Genomic DNA, 21,805 nt, shown 5'->3' with positions numbered 1-21,805 from the left:
GTTTCGGAATGTTCGGGCCGTAACCTCTGCATACAGTATGAGATTCTAAAATATGCCACCCACCATGTGTTAGCTGTGACACAGAAAGGTCCCAGTCAGGTCCAAATAGGACCCTCTTGCAGTAAGGTGACAGTGCCAAACAGTGCACTGCCCAGCTAAATAAATATCTCTGCTAAAATTAATTTTGCCATTGAAAGAGCTGTTCCAGATATTTCAAGCTCATTTGAGAATGGTTATGTCATTGTGAAGTCCTTATCTAACCGTTTGGAGTAACACTATTTTAACAATTTTTACAATATGCAAATGTACTGAATTCCCTACACTAAATGTGATAAAATAACAACCACTGTGAAAAGAACATCTGATCTACAGTGTTTACAGTAGGTATACATACTTAAGCACCGGCAGCACCAGAGGGACTGAATCAGGATTTATACCTTACCAAGACGCCAAACTTCTTAAATCATGTCCAAGTCTTTACTTAAAACTTTCAATGACCTCTCTATGGCTTAACATTATATTATCTCACTCTGGCTGCAGGAATTATCATCTGCTCTGCTGTAGTAGCCATGAGTTCAAATGCTTACTAAAGCAAGTCTGCATTTCTGCTCTCATACATAAAGTATAATATAGTCTACTGGGCATGCTTGTTAAAAGCCTGAAAAACTGCTCACAGAGTAAAGCAACAATGTCAGATCACTGTACAAACCATTTTTATGATGTTGTGGAAATATCAAAACACAGACACAAAGTAGAGCACTTAGGAGCTGCTTAATAATGAATCCAACCCAAAATGCTTACGTACTTTCTTTAGTTTTACAGAGGAGCAAAGTGGTTGCTAGACATACTGTACTGAAAGCAGATATCAACACACACTATGTCTGGGTGAAATCTCTTCTGAAACAATCGACAGCCTGAAGAACAGCAGCTCCTTCTGTCCTCTTTGCATGTAACTGTGAGTCAATTTTTTTGTTTGAACAATAAGCATAAAACTGGGTGTACTAAAAAATAATTACGGACTTTAACTAGGCCAAAATGCTCATCTGCATACTGTGCCAAACAGGCTGCCAAACATTCCTTTGAACACAATGAAAATGAGAAATAATTAAAGGCTGAGCTAAATGTCCAAACTCACTGAATACACCAACTTGTTCATTTCTTTGCACTACAACTTTACAGTTATATTGTTTATGTGTGTGTATTTATATGTGTATATTTGCAACTGTATAATTTATTTTTTGTAAATAGTATAGTATTCTTCTTTGCTACTAGTATTACTGAAGTGTTTCTATTGTATTTTACCTATTGATTTTTCTATATATTTTTTCTTATTTATACATTTTCTATTTGTGTAGTATAGAGGGGTTAAATAAACTGTTCAATCCTGTACTTTGAAATGACAATAAAGCTTAATAATAAATCTTGAACATTGTGCCATGACATTGCTGCTAGAGAAAAATATAAAAAAAAATTAAATGAATATGAAATCTATCATGAGCCTGGGATGCCTGAGACTCCACCCTCCATAATTAAAAATTTAAAAACTAAAAATAGACTGTCACTGGAGTTGCAATTTACTAATTCGGTCAAATCCTAATCAGCCAAAGACTAGGGCCCTATTTTAAAGATCTAAGCGCACGGTTTGAAGAGCATGGCGCGGGTGCGTTTAGGGTGTGTCGAATTACCACTTTTGCTAGTTTGACGATGGAAAAAAGCGTCTGTGCGCCGGGCGCATGGTTCAAAAGGTTTGTACTTAGTGTCTTCATTAATTCATAGGTGTGTTTTGGTCGTAACATGCCATAAACCAATCAGAGTGTCATCTCCCAATCCCTTTAAAAGCAAGGCACGTTTGTATCTTGGCACATTGCTATTATGATGGCGGATTTGCACTGTAATATTTGTATGTGTAATCTTTTGCATGTTTGTGTGCTGCTGCGCTTCCCTGTGTGTGTAACAAGCATAGTGTGGGCGCGCTGTGCATGAGCCAAGTCGTATTATACTAATTCGCTCTTGAAATAACAACGAAATGCTGCGCTATTGACTTTAGACCAGGTTTTTGTTGGTCAATGGCGCAATCACTTCCCGCTGCCTCAAGATAGCAATACGCCAAGAATTAACCTGAACAACCCTCCCTGTAAGACCAGCACGCCCATGGGTGGAAAGATGGGCGCAGGTGCATTTGCTATTTAAACTGGACGGTCTTAAAATAGCAAAGACACTTGAGTTGGGCTTTGCGTTGGGCTGCACCGGGTGCGAGATAGGGTCCTGTAGGACTGTAAAGAAGGAAGTGTAATTAGAATTCTGGCATGGACTAATGCTCATGCTGATCTAATATTTATCCCAGGGGCCCCACATATCCAGGGTCACTGGATTAGCCAGATATTTAAAAATGTAATAATAGATTTGTATGACATTTTGGGGGAATGTCCTCAGTCTGTACCATCTCCGCTGTAGCTGTATTCTATTTTTCACCATAGGCTAAGGTTAATATGAATTTATCTGTTGGAAAGCTTCTAGATCACAACATGGCTCATGAACCAAAAACTTTACTAATGTTAAATAATGCTGTTCAGTTTAGGTTAAAAATCTAAAAATAGAAAGTGGAGTCACTGGAGTTACAGTTTTTCCAAAATTTGTCTTAATAAAATTCAGAGTTGTAAGTGTGTGAGTACCTGTCTTTGATGCCGCAGGTGTCGATCAGGTGACATCAGGGGGATGATGGGCCCCGGGTCGGGGACGTCCCCAGGAGTTTGAGGTAAACACAGTCTGTCGTCTTGATCCGACTCCCCCTCCGCCTGCTCCATTATCACTCCCAGCTCTGGGATGCCCTCCAACTTCTCAAACTGGAACAGATGATACGCACTCATGTTTTCTGCACCAACACATTCTGTTTTCAGGCTCACAGTCCCTGAGCCTTTCCCAGCATGCAATGGGCAGAAGGCAGAAAAACACCCTGGATGAGTCTCCAGTCTTTTGCTAGTCCATGACAGGGCTAACACACACACTCAACCTGTCACATTCACATTCATACAAGTGTACAGTCACACATCTATTTAGTTTTGGTTTCTTTGGAATAAAGGAACCCACGGTTAAGCAAAAATGATTGTTTTTGTAATTGGATACTAAATAAATAATGGTAAGTTACATTCTATTTATTTTTAAAGAGATACTGGTAAGCCACACATATTTGACAAGGTTATGGGCAGCAGAGATGGGAATTATGGGAAAAGTTGGATCACCTGCATTCTTTGGCTGATTTTATTTATTTTGTGTTTAGATGTTATTTAATGCTGGTTGGATGCTCTTTTTTTGACCATTTCAGCATTTTACCCTTTTATTTTATTTGTGTAAGTTTTTATGTCATCTAAGAACTGATATATATTGTATATATTTTTTTTTTTAAAGTCAAGATGGACTATTACACAGCGGGACAATTGCAGACTAATCAGGAACCAGCGACAAACTGTGAGTCCATAGAAGGACATTGGAACTGGGCCATTCTTTCTCATTTTTACCTAGTTTATAAAACTGAGAGCCATCGTTTTATTTGACTTTCTTTTCTAAATGTGAGCACTGTGAAGTGCTTTGAAACTGTAATGTGATTAAGGGATTTAAAAATAAACTTGAGAAAACGTTCCACTGGGATTCAATGACATGTCAAGGGCGGGTGGTAACCATCCCGCAAGGTACACGTGGGCTCCTCGCTGCTGCACCATCTGTAGGCGCAAATTAGGTTTCACGACAACATTATCATGAATAAGCTGATGAAAATCGAGAGAAATAAATTCATTTGAAACAAAGTATTACAGAATTACATAAAAAGTGCAAAAGCCAAGATAAAAGAAAAAAGTAAGTAATATTTCACAACAAAGCAAACGGATTATGTGTATGTGCTGGTTTTACTGTAAAGTGTCTTTGAGTACCATGTAAAGCGCTATATAAATAAAATGTATTATTATTATTATTATTATTATTATTATTATTATTAGGACAACAACACAAGTAGTTTGGTATGAACAGGTGGAACTGGGTGGGTAGTGCCTCAGTCAACAGACAATTCAAGGCAAAAACCTTCACAGTGCTAGCCAGTTTAATCAACTGGAAACACAAGAAGATAACAAGAAAAAGTGAAGCATCGACCACTGAACCAACAAGCTGAACAACAAATGGAGTCGCTCAATCAGCCTGGCAACCCATTAACCAGACTATTAATCAGTCCTGCTTGCCAGTTTTAACATCTCATTCCTAAACACCGATTCAAACCACAACCTGATATGCTTTATTGCTTCCTGGATTTAGGATTGTTCTGCACCATGTACTGTATTTGCAACATTTTTGATTTTAAGAGCAATAACTTTAATTATATTTCACCCATGTACTCGGGACTACTGTACTCTGACATTTGACACAACGTATCCAATGGAACCATGGACTATACTACCTATACTGTACGACTATACAACCAAATTTCCCCGTTGGGAATCAATAAAGGTTTATCTTATTTTATCTCAGCTTATTTTACTGACATATTCTAACATCACAATACTTTTGATCAATCCTAAATATGCATATACAGTGCCTTGCGAAAGTATTCGGCCCCCTTGAACGTTTCGACCTTTTGCCACATTTCAGGCCTCAAACATAAAGATATAAAACTGTAATTTTTTGTGAAGAATCAACAACAAGTGGGTCCCAATTATGAAGTGGAACGAAATTCATTGGCTATTTCAAACTTTTTTAACAAATAAAAAACTGAAAAAGTGGGCGTGCAAAATTATTCAGCCCCTTTACTTTCAGTGCAGCAAACTCTCTCCAGAAGTTCAGTGAGGATCTCTGAATGATCCAATGTTGACCTAAATGACTAATGATGATAAATAGAATCCAGCTGTGTGTAATCAAGTCTCCGTATAAATGCACCTGCTCTGTGATAGTCTCAGAGGTCCGTGTAAAGCGCAGAGCATCATGAAGAACAAGGAACACACCAGGCAGGGCCGAGATACTGTTGTGGAGAAGTTTAAAGCCGGATTTGGATACAAAAGATTTCCCAAGCTTTAAACATCCCAAGGAGCACTGTGCAAGCGATAATATTGAAATGGAAGGAGTATCAGACCACTACAAATCTACGAAGACCCGGCCGTCCCTCTAAACTTTCAGCTCATACAAGGAGAAGACTGATCAGAGATGCAGCCAAGAGGCCCATGATCACTCTGGATGAACTGCAGAGATCTACAGCTGAGGTGGGAGACTCTGTCCATAGGACAACAATCAGTCGTATACTGCACAAATCTGGCCTTTATGGAAGAGTGGCAAGAAGAAAGCCATTTCTTAAAGATATCCATAAAAGTGTCGTTTAAAGTTTGCCAAAAGCCACCTGGGAGACACACCAAACATGTGGAAGAAGGTGCTGTGGTCAGATGAAACCAAAATCGAACTTTTGGCAACAATGCAAAACGCTATTGTTTGGCGTAAAAGCAACACAGCTCATCACCCTGAACACACCATCCCCACTGTCAAACATGGTGGTGGCAGCATCATGGTTTGGGCCTGCTTTTCTTCAGCAGGGACAGGGAAGATGGTTAAAATTGATGGGAAGATGGATGGAGCCAAATACAGGACCATTCTGGAAGAAAACCTGATGGAGTCTGCAAAAGACCTGAGACTGGGACGGAGAGATTTGTCTTCCAACAAGACAATGATCCAAAACATAAAGCAAAATCTACAATGGAATGGTTCACAAATAAACATATCCAGGTGTTAGAATGGCCAAGTCAAAGTCCAGACCTGAATCCAATCGAGAATCTGTGGAAAGAACTGAAAACTGCTGTTCACAAACGCTCTCCATCCAACCTCACTGAGCTCGAGCTGTTTTGCAAGGAGGAATGGGCAAAAATGTCAGTCTCTCAATGTGCAAAACTGATAGAGACATACCCCAAGCGACTTACAGCTGTAATCTCAGCAAAAGGTGGCGCTACAAAGTATTAACTTAAGGGGGCTGAATAATTTTGCACCCTTACTTCAGTTTTTATTTGTTTAAAAGGTTTGAAATATCCAATAAATTTCGTTCCACTTCATGATTGTGTCCCACTTGTTGTTGATTCTTCACAAAAAATTACAGTTTTATATCTTTATGTTTGAGGCCTGAAATGTGGCAAAAGGTCGAAAAGTTCAAGGGGGCCGAATACTTTCGCAAGGCACTGTATGTCAATGTGGATTAAGAAAAAGAGTGTCAACTTGCCAGAATCAGCTGCAACAACTCAAATTCAAATGAAGCTTTGGCAATTTCTTCCCTCTCATTCTCTCCATCATATCTGCTTTACCAAACTATCAGAGCTCTTCTCATTCACAAATTCTGACGTCATCATATCTGGCTGCGTTTCTTAAAACAACACAGACAGAAAGTTGATAGACCTTTTTCACGGCAGACATGTTGACATGTCATAGTAGGAAAAGCACAGGTGTATTCCAAACCATTAATGATGGCTGCATTCCACTTAGGAGAGGCCCTGGTATTGTGCATGCTGACTCAGTGAAATAGCTTACTGGGACACTTGATGGAATTGATCCATCGTTAAGGTTATCAATTTCAGCTTTTCCTACTACGACAAGTCAAAATGTCTGCTGTGAAAATGGTCCATTGGCCAGTTTATTTAAAGCCATCATCTTTCTTGTTATTCCCTCTTTCCCACTGACCAATGAACAGCCCACCGTCTTCCCACCGTGATCTTCAGATCATTCTAAGTGACTCCACTAAGAGGTTTTATTTCCCACCAAAGGGCTTTAACTCTATTACCGCCAGCTTGGATATTATCTTACTTGTTGTCTTCATGTTACACGCATGCATATCTTGTCAAACCTCTGACTCACCTCCGGGTGCACCCTCTCCTCTCCAGGGTCGTCCTTGCGGCCGAGCCTCCAGTGCATGAGAATCCACCTGAGCTTCATGTAGAAGAAGATGGTGTTGCGTCGGAAGAGGCGGACCTCTTGTTGCAGCATGGCTCTCTCCTGAGGCCAGGGCACCTCATGAGTCTGAAGTCCCTGCAGCTCCAGACCTCCCCGCTGGGCCTCCAAACGCAGACGCTCATCTTCCTGCTGCAGATGGGACCAGGGGAAAGATGTGATTCACAAAGTCAGTAAAAAGTTTAGTTCAAAACTGTCACATTTAATTGTTAATTAAGTAAGTGACATGTGAGTAATGTATCCAGTCATTTTAATCCATACATTTAGATATATGTCCTCTCTCAATATTACAGCAGGTCTATTGGTTTGAGAGGGACTTTACCAGTCATTTAAATAATAAATATATTTTATGATAATTTTTGGTCCAAAAAATTGTCCGACCAACTGTACAAAACCCCAAGATATTTAATTTCAGCATATTAAAAAAACCTCAGAAAATATTTACATTTAAGAAGTAAGAACCAGAGAATTTATGGCATTTCTGATTTTAAAAAATGAGTAATTGTTTCAGCACTACATGATGCTGTATGATTTTGTGTGCTTAAAATGGCAAAAAGTTTATATTTTAAATCATTTTTACTTTAAGTAGTTTGTACTGTAGTTGAAATTGCATGCGACACACTGAACAGAGTGTAACATCAATCTAAGTCTAAAAAAAAAAAGATATTGATATTAAAGCAAAACTTTTTTTCCTTTCCAGTGGTGAGACTTAATTAAAATTATGTTTAAACTTCAGCAAAGACAGCAGAACAAGTGAAGTGTGATACCAGGGTTCTTGTGCTCATGTTCATAATCTAAAAGGCATTCAAACATGGCGACTAACTGCGTTATTGTACCTGAGGCAGAGAAACAAAAGCCTCCCGTTCCTCCATCGCAGCTCTCAGCCTTCGTTCATGATCCAGACGAAACTGGATGTCAGAAGCAGACGTGTCCCGGAGCTGAACCCACAACAGCACACAGTTACTTTGGATAAATTACATCACATATTGATAAGTCCAGTTTTTTGATCAACAAAATCACAAGGATTTGTGTATGAGATGATTACGCCTTGATTATATTTGTTCAATTTCCACTGCAAAACAAAAATTCACTGAGCGGGACTGAAAAACCTGACCTTCACACAAGTGGAAACACATTATACCTTCTTCTGCAACGTCTGCAACGAAATGATTATAATTTAATGCTGCCCATTTCAATCTGGCATAAATATTTCTTCATCCAGCAACTTCAAAGCTTTTTGATCAAACCTCAAACGAAAGTGTAATAATCTTAAAAACATTTTGAAGATCGATAGCACTCTCATGTCTCTCCACTAAATATAGAGCTACAGCCAGCAGCAGGTTAGCTTAGCTTAGCATAAAGGCTCGAAATGTGGGAGAACAGCTAGCCTGGCTCTGTCCAAAAGTAACACAAATCTGCCTACCAGCACCTTTAAAAACTGAAGAATACAAATGACTTCCTGGATTTGGCGGGCAACCAGTAGAGACATCAGGAAGTCACTGCTCCTTGCAAAGAAATCGTTTGGCACATAAACTGCAATCTGTCTTTTTTCACTTTGATATTTGTGTAGATTAAACAAACAAGTGAGCTTTAGAGGAGATTTTGTTACATTCAGACAGAACCAGGCTGTTTCCCCCGGTTTCCAGTTTTAATGCTAAGCTTAGCTAACCAACTGCAACTTCATATTTACTGTATGAGAGTCGGCATGAAAGCAAATGTATTCCCCAAAACTATTTCTAAATCACTGGCGGCCTTTTTTTTTAATGATGAAACATTTACTTTAGGCTTAATAGAATTGTGACTAGAAACTGTGATGGGCAAAATGATACTGTCACTATATAAATAACCTACTGTATATTCATCAATCAATGAATTTTATTTGTCACATGAAATCGTACGAGGTACAATTCCAGACAGTGAATGTAAAGAGCTGCAGGACACTGCTGCTTCATCTACTGTATATCATGGTTTCTATCACCAAAATAAAACATTACTAAAACGTTATTAGTTGTCTTGTGACAGGTATTATTTCTAAAAATGCACTAAAATATATTACAAAATCTTATTTTCCGTATACAGCAATCACAATCGGAACTGAATGCATGAAGTTTGATTTGTTTTACTACAGGTGAAAAAATGCTCGTAGGGAAATGAAATGCTTATGTTTATGGTTTTGAATGTAATGATTCTTAAACTCGTTTACATCACATCCATGTCTGTCCTCCTAAAAAAAACTCAAAGTGCAGACTTCTGACAGACTTTTTTTTAAATGCGATTTCTTTCTTCTGTCCTGCGTGCAAGCGTTCACTATACTTCCAACAGTAAGTTGAGCTGTTCAGTGTGTACTGACCCTGGATCACCTCCCTGTCAGCCCAATGTCGAATGCAAATCACACAGGCCTACAGCGCAGTGCTAATCCTGCCATATCTGAGCCGCTTTCCCAATCATTTATTTTACCTCACAGATTACACTGCAGCAGAAATCACAGGAACAAAAAGAAATCCACATGGATGTGCTATAACTGTAACTGTAATAGTAATGTCACATCACTGCTGCCAGTGCTCTGCATTACATAACAGTGGGCAATTTCTCTATGAACACAAGCATGAGGCAGTGATTGTGAGTTACAGTGTCCAGCGATTACATAGCCGGTTTATAAAACAGCCGAGTCACTGAAGGATTTAACGGATCTGATCTGATGTGTGCTACAGCAACGTTACCGCTCGCCTCTTTGATTGCACTCTTTGATTTTGTGTTTAAAGTGTATTATTGACACTTCTGTGTAAACTGCACTTTTACATACGTTTAATCTGCTGAGTCGAGTAATGACGGTGCAGCCGGTAGTAATGAACCGGTGCTAGAGGGCATCACTGCAGAGTGCAGACTCAGCCGTGATACACTGAGTGCATACATATGCTTTACAAGTCGATATACTGTAGCTGTGCATGACTGCTGTCTCACACTGTTTTAGAGGGCAACAAACTGTCCACCAGCAGATACATTTATCAAAGAACACAACATACAATTGAAACATTTGGTGCAATAAATGCCCTACAATTTCAGTACTACTCTGTAGTACTATGCGATCAATGTTTGAGTTGTTTCTTCAAACTCAATCATAAAATGTCCAGGGGCACATGGAATGAATAACAAAGCAATACGAAAATGTAAAAACATAAATAAATAAAGATCAGTGGCTGTAAGAGGGGACATTTATTGTGAAAGTAGAGTGAGTGAATGGAGTGAAATCGTGCTCAGCATCAAAAAAGTGACTGTGGCTGGAGCGTCACTAGACATGCTGGACTGAGAGGCCATTAGATCACAACCCCCAAAACAAATCCCAAAATTTTATCCTCTGTAATTCATGATCAGACAAATTTAGAGTATATACAGTAGTGCTCAGAGACACTTTATATACTTTGGTTGAGATGGGGGAAGGCTCCTTATGGCACGAACAGCATCTTCAGAATTGACTTTAAATAGATATATATGGAAGTACAGTAGATAAGCGTGTCATATTTTGTGAAGTAATCAGAGATTTAAAACAAAACTTTTTTCAGTTTTTTTTTGTTTCCAGTAATAAACTGTGAAGTCAAACTCCTCAGAATTGACATGTACCTGTAAATGTTATCGCTGTAGGGCAAGTGAGGTCTTTCTTACCATGGTGCACTGCTTCTCAGCCCGACAGACACTCCAAAAACAAACCCCAGAAGTGCCCTAAATGTCTTTTTCAGTATAATGACCCTCATTCTGCATCACTGCATTTCATTTAAGAAGTGACCATGATGTGACAACCTCCAAAATACATTTTGCAAAAGCATGACTATAGATTATTTTTATTCATATTTTTGCCTCTCTATAAAAAACATTTATTAAATTAAAAATGACATGCTTTTGGTGCATCTACAGGCGCAGGCAGAGCTGTCTTTCACAACAGTTCATCGTGAGAAAGAAAGACCAGAGAGAAAAAACCAAACCAGATTTGTCTTTGAATCAATTTAAATGATTGAAAAATAGAGTCCAGCTCGACAGAAGGCCTGTGTGCTCATGGTTGAGCCAGTGTCAGCTCGGCCCCACAGGTGAAAGGGAGATAGAGGAGGGAGGCACTGACCTCTGCTCTTAAAGCCAGGGGCCTGTGGTACCTAGTGAGTCCTGTGGCTCCCCTGCTCTGGGCCTGGCCCCCACCCTGGCTCTGGCTCTGGGGCTCCACGCCTCGCTCCTGTCCTAGACGCCACTCCAGCTCATCCCTCTGACCGGACTGTGAGTGACGTGGGGTGGGGAAGGGGAAGGGGAGGATAGGGGGGTGAGGGGTGTGGACGGTGGGTGTAAGGGGTTAGGAAGATGGGTGACAGGAGCAGAATACAGGGGTGCAGGTAGTGGTGGTGGTATTAGGGGAGATGTGTGAGGTGGATTGTGGACAAAACAGACAGAAGACAACAAAGGGTTGAGGGGACGAGGAAAGAAAGCGGGCGAGGAAAAACAAAACAAAAATAAAACAGAAAATGGGTAAAAAAATATAACGCGGGTTAACTAACAGACTACAAGGTGTGGAGAAGAACAAACGGACTAGAGTACGAAGAAAAGCGCAAAGAGAAAGACCAACTTAAAGATGACGCCGTATGAGAGAGATGAGAAGAGAACGAGACTGAGGATGAACAAAATCATGGGCTGAAACATCTGGCGGGAACACAAAGAGGAGCAAAGAGAGGGAATCGGGGGGGAAAAGAATGCAAAACACTTGTTATGAAGCGCATGCAATGAGGGATACATGAGTCCAAACCAACAGCTGAGAGATACCACGGAAAACTGCAAAGCGAGAGCTAGCACGCTAAAGTTTTCCAACATATGCCTGTGTGCAGAGCCGTGTATGTTGTAGAAGCAGTTAGCCAGGGAAAGTTGCATCTTAAGCCTACATGATGCACATTGTTTTCAGAAATTACAGCATTTAAAATACACTGGAGACATTCTAGGCTTTAGTTGAGCTTTAAGACTGCAATGCTGGTTGCGCCCTTTTTGTAGCAATGCCCACATTTTAGTTCTGCAAGTGAGGATTCTTCCTAGCTAGCAGGAACTTTATGCTATTGTGCCAAATAGGTATCTGCATAAGTGTGTAGGATTCACTAATGGAAATCAATAGCAGACATATTCTCATATTTATGAATTCCATAACTTGAAACTGTTTTTTTTTTATTTATAACATTTTTTCTCATAATTATCTCGTAACAATCTCATTATTACAAGAGCCGCACCTTTAAATCAAAATGTTGTTATTATAATGAGCATAATGATAAAAAATAAAGTGAGTACAACTGTTCGGTAAGAAAATAAGTCAAAATTGCAAGAAATCATTTCTTTACACTTTACAAGATAATTGCAAATTTAAAAAAAATTGTAATTAGTGTGAACGATTCTTTTATTTCTTCACGATCATCATCTTGTAAATATTGAATGAGTTTTGTCACAACTACGGAAGTCATAATTACCAGAAAACATTTCCAACACTTAACAAGATAATTACAAAACAATGGTAATAAGATATAGAAATGATTATTACATGTCATACTCATACTTTCATCTCATAATCGTCTTGTAAAGATCTCATAATTACAAGATCCAAAAATTACTCAACGGTACTGAAACATCATTTAAGCGATCAACAGTTTGCGGGATACTTAATACTAATTATCTCAAGATCCACATCTTATAATTATGAGATACGAAAGTCATACTTACAAGAAAACATTTCCATCAATTTACAAGATAATTATGAGATCAAGATCTTGTAATTACGACATACGGCTCTTGTTATTATGAGACAAATGTAGTAAAATTATGGGACTCTGAGGTAATAATTGTGAGAAAACATCTAAATGTTTTTCCTCTGGTGAATGCGCTTGTGTGCATATCTTAAAAAGGAACACGGCAACTTATTGGGACTTTAGCTTATTCACCGTATCCCCCAGAGTTAGACAAGTCCACTCTTCTCATCTCTGTGCGTGTCGTAACTCTGTCTGACGCACCCACCGCTAGCCTAGCTTAGCACAGATTCTCGAGGTAACCGGTTCCATCTAGCCTACTGCTCCCAATAAGTGACAAAATAACGCCAACATGTTCCTGTTTACATGTTGTTGTATAGTCACAGCATGTACAAATAACAAGGTCACATGAGACACAACCATCTTCTAACCATATACAAACTGGGAACTATATTCTCAGAAGGCGAAGCACTGCTACTTGGGTGGAGTGATTATTACTCCAACTCTGAGCAAACTCCAGGCAAACTCTCTGCTCCTCACCAAGGGGCTTCTCAGGTGCTGTGAGCAAATCACTCTGCCCAAGTAGCAGAAGTAGCAGTGCTTCGCCTTGAAAATGTTGGCGTTATTTTGTTACTTATTGGGAGCAGTAGGCTAGATGGAGCCGGTTACCTCCATGATCTATGCTAAGCTAGGCTAGCGGTGGGTGCGTCAGACAGAGTTATGACACGCACGGAGATGAGAAGGGTACGTATGGACTTACCTAACTCTGGGAGATATGGTGAATAAGCTTAAGTCCCAATAAGTTGGCGTGTTCCTTTAACTTTTTTTAAATGGACTATATATACACACCTTACTCTTTGCTGCTGCAGTGACTATTGTTGCTCTGTAATGTATTACATTTAAAACTCCACTGCTCTACAACTTTGATCATCTTCAACAATTTTCAATGGACGAAGGCCTTATTACTTTGAACAGGCGTGAGGTGTTAGTACGGTGGTTAGCTTTGACTAAACCACCCAGCTTCACCCAGACTAACCAGCGAGTCCTACAGGCAGAGGAGCAAAGCAGAAACAAGTCATTGGATAGAATGAGTATGGAGGCAGCTTCACTCTATTATCTCTACAAAGCAGATTGGGTTCTTGAAGTGAGAAATGTTTGAAGAGCGGTTTGTTTTATTCCATATGACAGTCTGTCTGATCAGAAAACACACACACACACACACACACACACACACACACACACACACACACACACACACACACACACACACACACACACACACACACACACACACACACACACACACACACACACACACACACACACACACACACACACACACACACACACACACACACACACGATGTCTGCCTGATCATGCAGCACTGAGAACCTGCCTTGGAAGAGTACACAGTATGTTGACATGTTGACTTACACTAAGCTGCAATAACACAAGAACAGAAAGCAGGATGCCAGCCAGCGAGGTTCTTCCAGAGGCAACTCACACAGCACCATGCAGACATTTTTCAACAGAGGTTATTTTAGACAGTGCACACATTTTTATGGCTCGTCTCCTTGGCAACACCATGGAGTAACCAATTCCACTTGTGTGTGTGTGTGTTTGTGTGTGTGTGTGTGTGTGTGTAATGATATGTAGTGCAAATATAATAGCTACACCATTTGTGTGTCGTTATGAGTCACACACATGCTGGCATGGTGTCATCATGCAACAGTTCACCATGTCAGGAAAAGCTCTGAATCGAGTCAATGGAAGAAGCTGCTATAACTCCTTTAGTACTTACTCCATTCATACCAAGCACCCTCTCAAGCACCCTCCCTTGGCCCTGGCAGCTACAGACAGTGAGTGCAGGGAGAAGAAGGCAGGCAGGGCTGCTGACTATGAGGATGTGCATGGAGATGCAGATGTGAATGTGGCAGCAGCAGGAAGCGATAATGGTGGCAGTGGGTCAGGGGAGGGGTGGCGCTGGTGCCAGTGTGGTAGAGCTGGGTGGCTCATGTCGGAGCGGGGGTCCTGCTACGTCACCCTGTTCAGGCACTGGACATCTGAGGGTCTCAAGAGTCTCTCAATGTTTCCTCCTCTTGAGGCTTTAAATAACACATTCGGATTTTTCCAAGTAGGTCTATCTGGGTGTGCACAGTACTACAGGACACACCTACTAAATGACACGCCCTCGAAACTATTGCAGTTGTCGCAGTTTGGTTAGGTTTAGGCGCCAAAACGATCTGGTTAGGTTTAAGGGGGGGGTTGTGTAGTGAAGCGGGCGTGTCATGTAGTTTGTGAGACTGCAGAAAGACCCTTCTCTATTTTTCAAGTCTATCTAACCTGTTTCATGATGGTCTAATCTCAGCTCACTTTTTCTATACAGTAGGTGGGTGACCAATCCAACGCTGAGTGAATTCTGCTTCACAATTATGGGAAAAGCCAACACTGAAGGATCAAAAAGTGGCATCGCACAAGCCAGCTATCCCTGTTGTAACTCTTGTGACACCTCCTGCTTATAATCCAAAAGATTAGAAGGATCAAGAGACCTTGATTTCAGGGTCTGTATTCTCATTGAAAATCCAGATCAAGCAAGCATTTGCCCCTTTCCTCCGTGGGAGGTTTCTGTCTTCCCTAAGCTCGCCTTAGGACACCTGTGTTACCATTTGACAAGTGACAACTCCCCACCTGTTGTAGCGTTACTCCACTGTAGTAAACGGCGGACAAAATCCCCAGTCCTCGCTCTGTGCAAAAATGCATTTTTAAGTCAAGCCGAGGTTAATGTGAGGCTTCAGCAGTCTGAGTTAGCCAAATTACGTCAGACCTCTCAGAAAGGAAACACTGTCCAGGGAAACACAAACTACAAATTCTGTTAAAAAAAATAAATAAATAAGAACTTCCCACTTTATTTGGCCAACTCAGACTACTAAAGCCTTATTAGCTTTGGCTGACTTGAAAGAGTTCTTCACCGAGTTAGTATTACAGTTCTTCACCGATTTAGTATTACAGTTGTACAGTGTGCACTGCTGTAACATTGCCAGACTTGCAGTCTCAAATCAATGCAGCAGAACCAGAGATATTGTTTTTTTTTTATTGCACGTTTCTTATTCCACGTCAAAACCTGGTGCCTACATTACCCATAAAGCAACTCAACATGAGTTTGGTTGGAGATTCAGGTGTGTTATGCTAGTATGGCGGATAACGTAGCCTTGAGCCTCTATGAGGAGCTACTGTACAGATGTCTGGTGAGCTCACTTCTTTCTAACTTCACGCCCCCAGATTGTTTTTTGCTTTTTTCACATATGCAGTAGTACTCACACTTGTAGACATACTTTGTTGAGTAAAATCGGCACACTTCATACATTTTTTGCATGCAACGAAGACTGGATTTTCTCCCCTATTTCTTACAGTGGAGTCGCACTACTGCCAATATGAAGATGATAAATTATTACAGAAACCTTTAACTATCTCAACATACATACGGGCATGTCAATATTGTATTAAGATAAACTTGAAAGAATCTGAATCTCCCCTAAAAGCTATGTTTGCCTACAACTTAATAAGATTCACATTGACAGGCATGGCTGTGGTTAGTATGTGTTCTGCTAAGGATGTACGGTGCTGCAACTGTTTTTAATTAGAGCTGAGTTTTTGCACACAGTGCTGACTTAGGATCCAATTTATTTTATTTTGGCCTTAAATTGTCGACTAATGACGGCATACTTGGGGCCATTTAAATCCAACCTAAATTAATTCTCACATTTACAAACAAACTTTCTTACTTGCAACATGATGTCGTCTGGACAACCAGGTGGGATACTTTTGAAGTTGGATGCTAATAAATGTTCTTCAGTAAGATTTTACATTTTTTTTATTTTAATCTTGTTTGCAATGGTCGTCAGAAAATCCTAAATATAGATTTTCCCCATCATGGTTAACTACCATTCTGGCTGACAGGCTTTCTACCTTATTATTGATATTTCTCTTTTTTTGCAAAAGAACCAAGCAGCCACAGAAAGAAAACATCTACATGTACTGAGACATGTCATCTTTATAACAGTAGAAAAGAACAAAAGAAGTCTATCCTTTGAACTTACCTGGAAGTCCGTCACCAGGTCTCTTCCAAAAGTGCCAATGGGGGAGTCACGGGACATGGAGGTGACTGTTGACAGGAAACTGCTTGACTCTGTGAGGTTTGGCATAGGTGACAGATCGTCTGTCCTTTCTCTCAGCCCCTCCCCTACATGGTCCAGCTTCTCCATGAAGATGTGTAGCTCAGTGCTGAAAGCCTTCATGCGAGTGTTGATGGTGTCTAGGACCTGGGTGTCTGGTTTGGATCCAGACGCTGCATCTCCTTCCAGGCTCTCTCCTGTCGTCACCAGCAGCCTGCCCTCAAAGATCAAACTGTCGGTGTCCGTGATCAGACGGTCCACCGTCTTCCCGAGCCTTTCCGCCTCGCGTTTCACGTTTGTGAACGACTCCCGTTCTTCCCTCCTGCGGTTGGCCAGTTCAGTGGCGCTGAGCTCACTGCCGTCTGAGGGTTTGATGCTTCCGAACCCTGAGGTGGTTGCCGTTTTCTCAAACAGGTCTTCAGAGTCACTCTCGCCACCAATAGGGCCCTCTCTCTTTGGGTGGAGGAGAAGAAGTTGCCCTGCCTCCTCTTCTTCAGCGGCTTCTCGCCGGCCTGCATCACTCTCTGCGTCGCTGTCTCGAGGGCTGCCGGTGCGGAGGCCCAGGTGTGCAGCCAGGTCGCAACGCTGGACGTTGGACATGAGGACTCGGTTCTCGTACTGCAGCTTCATCACCTTTCCACTCAGCTCATTGATCTGCATCCTGGCTGATTTAAGCTCCTCCATCATCACCCCGCTACTGGAGCCATTACCATTCCCCCCATTCCCAGGTTTAAATAATCCTCCCTCACTACCCTCCTCGCCAACAGAGCTGCTGCAGGGGCCGAACTTGAAACGATTGAGTTCAGATGTCAGCTGCCTGTTGTGGTCTTCAATCTCTGAGATGGAGCGGCGCAACAGCTCAGCCTCCTCCTCCACAAATTGCAAATGGCGACGAAGCTCACTTGCTGAATCCAGCGCATCACCACCGTATGGCGATGAGGGCATGCTGGAGAAGGGTTCCCGCCCAAAGCAGTCTCTTTCATACTGACAGCGAATGTCTTCGTTTTCTGCCCGTAGGCTGCGGTTCTCCACTTCCAGCTCCACAATCTTTCTGCCCAGGATGTTGGCCTCCTCCTCCACCAGCTTGAGCCGTAATCGTAGCTCAGCCTCTCGAGTGGTGTGAGGACCACCACCAGAGCACTCGGCGAGGGGAAGGGGACTGTCCACGTCCCCGTAAACTGACTTGTACTTTTGCAGCTCTTGCTCTAGTTCGTCCTTCTCCCGGCCCAGCTTCGCCATCTTTTTTCTCATCAGGCTGGACTCCTCCTTGGCAAACTGAAGCTGACACCTGAGGTCTGCACTGTCATCCTAGCAGTGTGATAGGAAAGAGGAATCTTTAAAAACTTTAAAGGATAAAAGTGATGATATCTTAAACTTTTGTTATTGTCAACACTGTAGTTTTTAGCAAACATATAGTGCATTTAGTGGGGACCATTAACAGCAGTGGAGTAATTCACATTTGGTGCTCTGAGTAATGAGTAATTACTGCAGCAGGACGGTGTGTGTGGCACTGACTGAAAATAAACTGTAAATGTGTTCATGGTAATGAAGGTACATGTCACCCAGTGCAACAGTGTGGCTCACTGATGTGTTTTTAATAGTTTTTGGACTAACAGTGGCACTCTATGGCACAGAGAACTAAGATATATATACAGTATTGTAGAGGTTTGGCTATACAGGCAATACTTGTTAGTTGGATCAATTCATTGTTGGTTTTGGTCTTTACATGGGATTTGTTGACAATAAGAAAAATATAGATCACCAAGCTTATCGTTTAATGCCTATGGCATTTCATTTGTTAGAATTTTGAATTTAAAGGAAAGGGACAGAATAATATTTTTAGAATTGATTTACCTGAGTCATGGACTTCTTGTCTTTAAATGTTTCCCTGCTACCTCGTCTCCTCAGTACAGTCTGTAAAAGAACAAGGAAGAAAGATGTAAAACATATAATCATATACACCGTTATAAAATATTCTTCCAACATTCAGTGGTGCTTCAAGGGAAACAGAAAATAACATAAACTAACACACAGCACACTGATAAAAGCAATACAAGAGGCTTTGTGAATTCAATAGTAAGGATCTCTGCAGTTTTAAGATGCTATTGATATTTCGATAGATCACAATGCCAGTGTTTATACAGACATGCGCAATAACTAACAATCATAGTAATGATGGTACCGCACAACATAAATGCAGTGGAAAAAATATGTTTGCTAACATGTACGCCGACTTGCCTAATGTGAAGCAGACTCTGCAAAAGTACAGAAGAACATTAATCTACATGGATAAATTACATAACATTTCCATCATCAGGTCAAAGCTAAGTCTAATGACGAAGTATTTACTCTAAGGCAAATTGCAGCTCATATGACATAATAACTGATTGACTTATGCACGTAGTAATGGTAATAGCCTGTATCAAAGGCCAACATCTGGTTACAATGTTAGTCTTACTGTGAGGGAGTGGAGGGGCAGACAGATCGGACACTTTGTATGATTTGCATGATGTAAAGTAAAACCCTCAGCATCAAGTCCAGAAAAACGTCAGAGTACAAATGATGAGAATATTCTGTTGTGCCTTTTTATATATGTATGATGCACCAGGGTGCTTTAGATCCTCTTCAGAGCTCAGTATGACAGACGTCTTATCCCGGCTCAGGTTCAGTGACACATGGCGCTTCGACAACGCTCAGAGGGGGGGAAGCATCTGTCTGTCCAGTGGGGAAATCTGTCCTGTAGCTAATACTAGGCATCGCACGCAAAGCCCGGATAAAACAGGGTCCTCTGCACACCAGCTTAGTCTTAGAGAGACTAATAAAATCAATCATTTTTTATCAAGTCTGTGCACTTCCTTTCACCATCGGCTGCAGCTCTGACAGAGACAGAGTCAAGATGAGAGAAATGAAAGGAGTCAGAAGAGAGGAGGAAAGTGAGGGAGAGAAATAATTCCCCTCTATAAATGCAGAGTGCAGAGCTTTCAAGTGTGAAACATTTTTTCCAGGTTCAGACTGCTGCCCTGGCAGAGTTATTTAAAGGTTCTGGTGATCAGTTAAGCTGGGCTCCTTTCTAGAAGGCATAACTTGATAGTAATATCCAATCTCAGGGTCACAATTAAATTGTAATGTACTCTACAAATGCTTTGTGATCGTTTCGCCTAGGCTACAGCGAACATAATTTTTTATATAATAATTTTGATTAATTGTCTTGTCTATAGTATAAAATGTGTAAAAAAAAAAAAGTGAAAACTGTGTCAAACTTTACAAGAGCCTAAAGGTGACATATTTAAATGTCTTTTTGTCCGACCAACAGTCTAAATATTGATATTATTTATAAACATTGTTTAAACATAATATATTTGTAAACAGTGAAAATTGGCCTTTTGGTTAATAAATGACCTTAAAAACTAATAATTATCAAAATTGTTATTGGCAGAAAAAAATTCTCCCTTGAAGTAGATCAGAGAATATTGATAACGTTTTATATTTCTCTCATTTAAAGTATGTGAACTTTAATTTCTTTGCTTGTTATGACCAAACGGAACAGAACTGATTTTTAAACTCAGCTCTAAAATGATTGGCAAAACCCAGAGAATCCCTTAAATAATACTGAACTTCAAAAAGGCCCTATGATTTTGATAACATTGTGATTGGTTTGCACACTATGCATAAAAACATCCTACTTGCTGATCTGTTAATGTGACAGCATTCAATTCAGGTTTGTGTCATGTTTAAACTGTCATGGAAATGTTGCTGATCTTCCTCGTAAGATCGTGACTTTTGAAGGATGAATGACCTCAGTCAGTGAACAGAATATAACTCATCAGTGTTTCAGCTGCTGCTGTTTAAGGATACAATGGTCTTCTTCTCTTTTAAATTTTTACTTTGTATAAAGCAAACTCTTCACTGTACAAGATCAGTTGCCAGCCAAAATAGACCAATAGGACAGTGTGAATCATTCATGGCCAGACGGATGGAAAGTGTGAGGGGGGACCTGTTTTGCCCGGAGCAGGAACGGACCTTGTCTCAGTCGCTGGCTCTTCGACAGGAAGGGAGCGCCCACTTAGAAACCAAACATGAACATAACCATAGTGTGGGCAGTCATAGTTACAGAAAGAGATTCATGCCTTCTGTTTTGCCCAAACTCCTTTGAAGTTTCTGTGTCTGATCCATACTTAATCAAAGGCAGATCCTAATGCAGTAAGGTTGATAGTTTTTTTGTGCCAATTTTGTTTAAATTTTTTTAATTTATTTAATCTTTATTTATCCAGGTAAGCCGATTGAGAACAAATTATTTTCATTTACGACGAACTGTCACATTCACACAGTTACACTGTCTGGTTTTCCCTTCAAAAGAAAGTAAACAGATGTGTTTAATCCCATATTTAACTCGCAAGTTAAAATGTCCAGGGCGTCCCGAATAGTTACACGTCAAAATGACTGAGAGCGATATGACACACCTCATGGCAAATTCCACTAATGCACAGATTGGTTCATATAACCTTTTTCAGCCCTGGGAATCCACTACAAGACTATAATTGTTTTTATTTGATGATGACAGACTGTAATTCATGGTTACAGTCCCCCCCCGACCAGTCTCAGCTTTATGTCTGTGTCACTATCTCCAACACCAGTCGTGGTTTAATTCCCAGCCCTGGTGACAGAGCTAATCTCTCTTGGGAGACAGCAGATTAGACAGCATCTTGTGCAAAGATTCCAGCCCGCCACAACCAGGGATCCCTGTTTACTCTACAAAGAAGTCAATTTGAGGCTTGGAGAAACAACTGTGTGATCAGAGAGCAAAAGAACACTGATCAAATAGTTTGTCAGAGCCAATTACCTAAAAAAAGCAATTGAGTTAACCTCAGTCTGACCTTTTAATTCATTCACTGCATTTCAAATAATATATAATAACAGAA

At 40.6% G+C, this 21,805-nt stretch overlaps 1 protein-coding gene across 10 annotated transcripts in view; it reads right to left on the bottom strand.

Annotated features, from left to right (window-relative positions):
• LOC120568419 (microtubule cross-linking factor 1) overlaps positions 1 to 21,805 on the bottom strand; it is an 88,658-nt gene that overhangs the window by 20,523 nt on the left and 46,330 nt on the right. For 9 of the 10 annotated variants that reach the window (XR_005640725.1, XR_005640724.1, XM_039815937.1 and 6 more), the window contains exons 5-10: positions 18,741 to 18,800; positions 16,812 to 18,194; positions 11,069 to 11,215; positions 7,794 to 7,895; positions 6,865 to 7,089; positions 2,673 to 2,843 (exon numbers count right to left, since the gene is read on the bottom strand). Coding sequence is in view for 8 of the 10 variants with exons in the window: in XM_039815937.1 (XP_039671871.1) it covers positions 2,673 to 2,843; positions 6,865 to 7,089; positions 7,794 to 7,895; positions 11,069 to 11,215; positions 16,812 to 18,194; positions 18,741 to 18,800 (2,088 nt within the window). In the remaining 2 variants the exon portion in view is untranslated. The remainder of the gene's footprint in view (positions 1 to 2,672; positions 2,844 to 6,864; positions 7,090 to 7,793; positions 7,896 to 11,068; positions 11,216 to 16,811; positions 18,195 to 18,740; positions 18,801 to 21,805) is intronic. The other variant, XM_039815935.1, reaches the window with a different exon arrangement.

Source organism: Perca fluviatilis, chromosome 11 (genome assembly GCF_010015445.1).
Source record: "Perca fluviatilis chromosome 11, GENO_Pfluv_1.0, whole genome shotgun sequence".
Lineage (NCBI taxonomy): Eukaryota > Metazoa > Chordata > Actinopteri > Perciformes > Percidae > Perca > Perca fluviatilis.
Note: the sequence above shows the minus strand (reverse complement) of the source record. Positions and strands in the feature narration are given on the sequence as shown.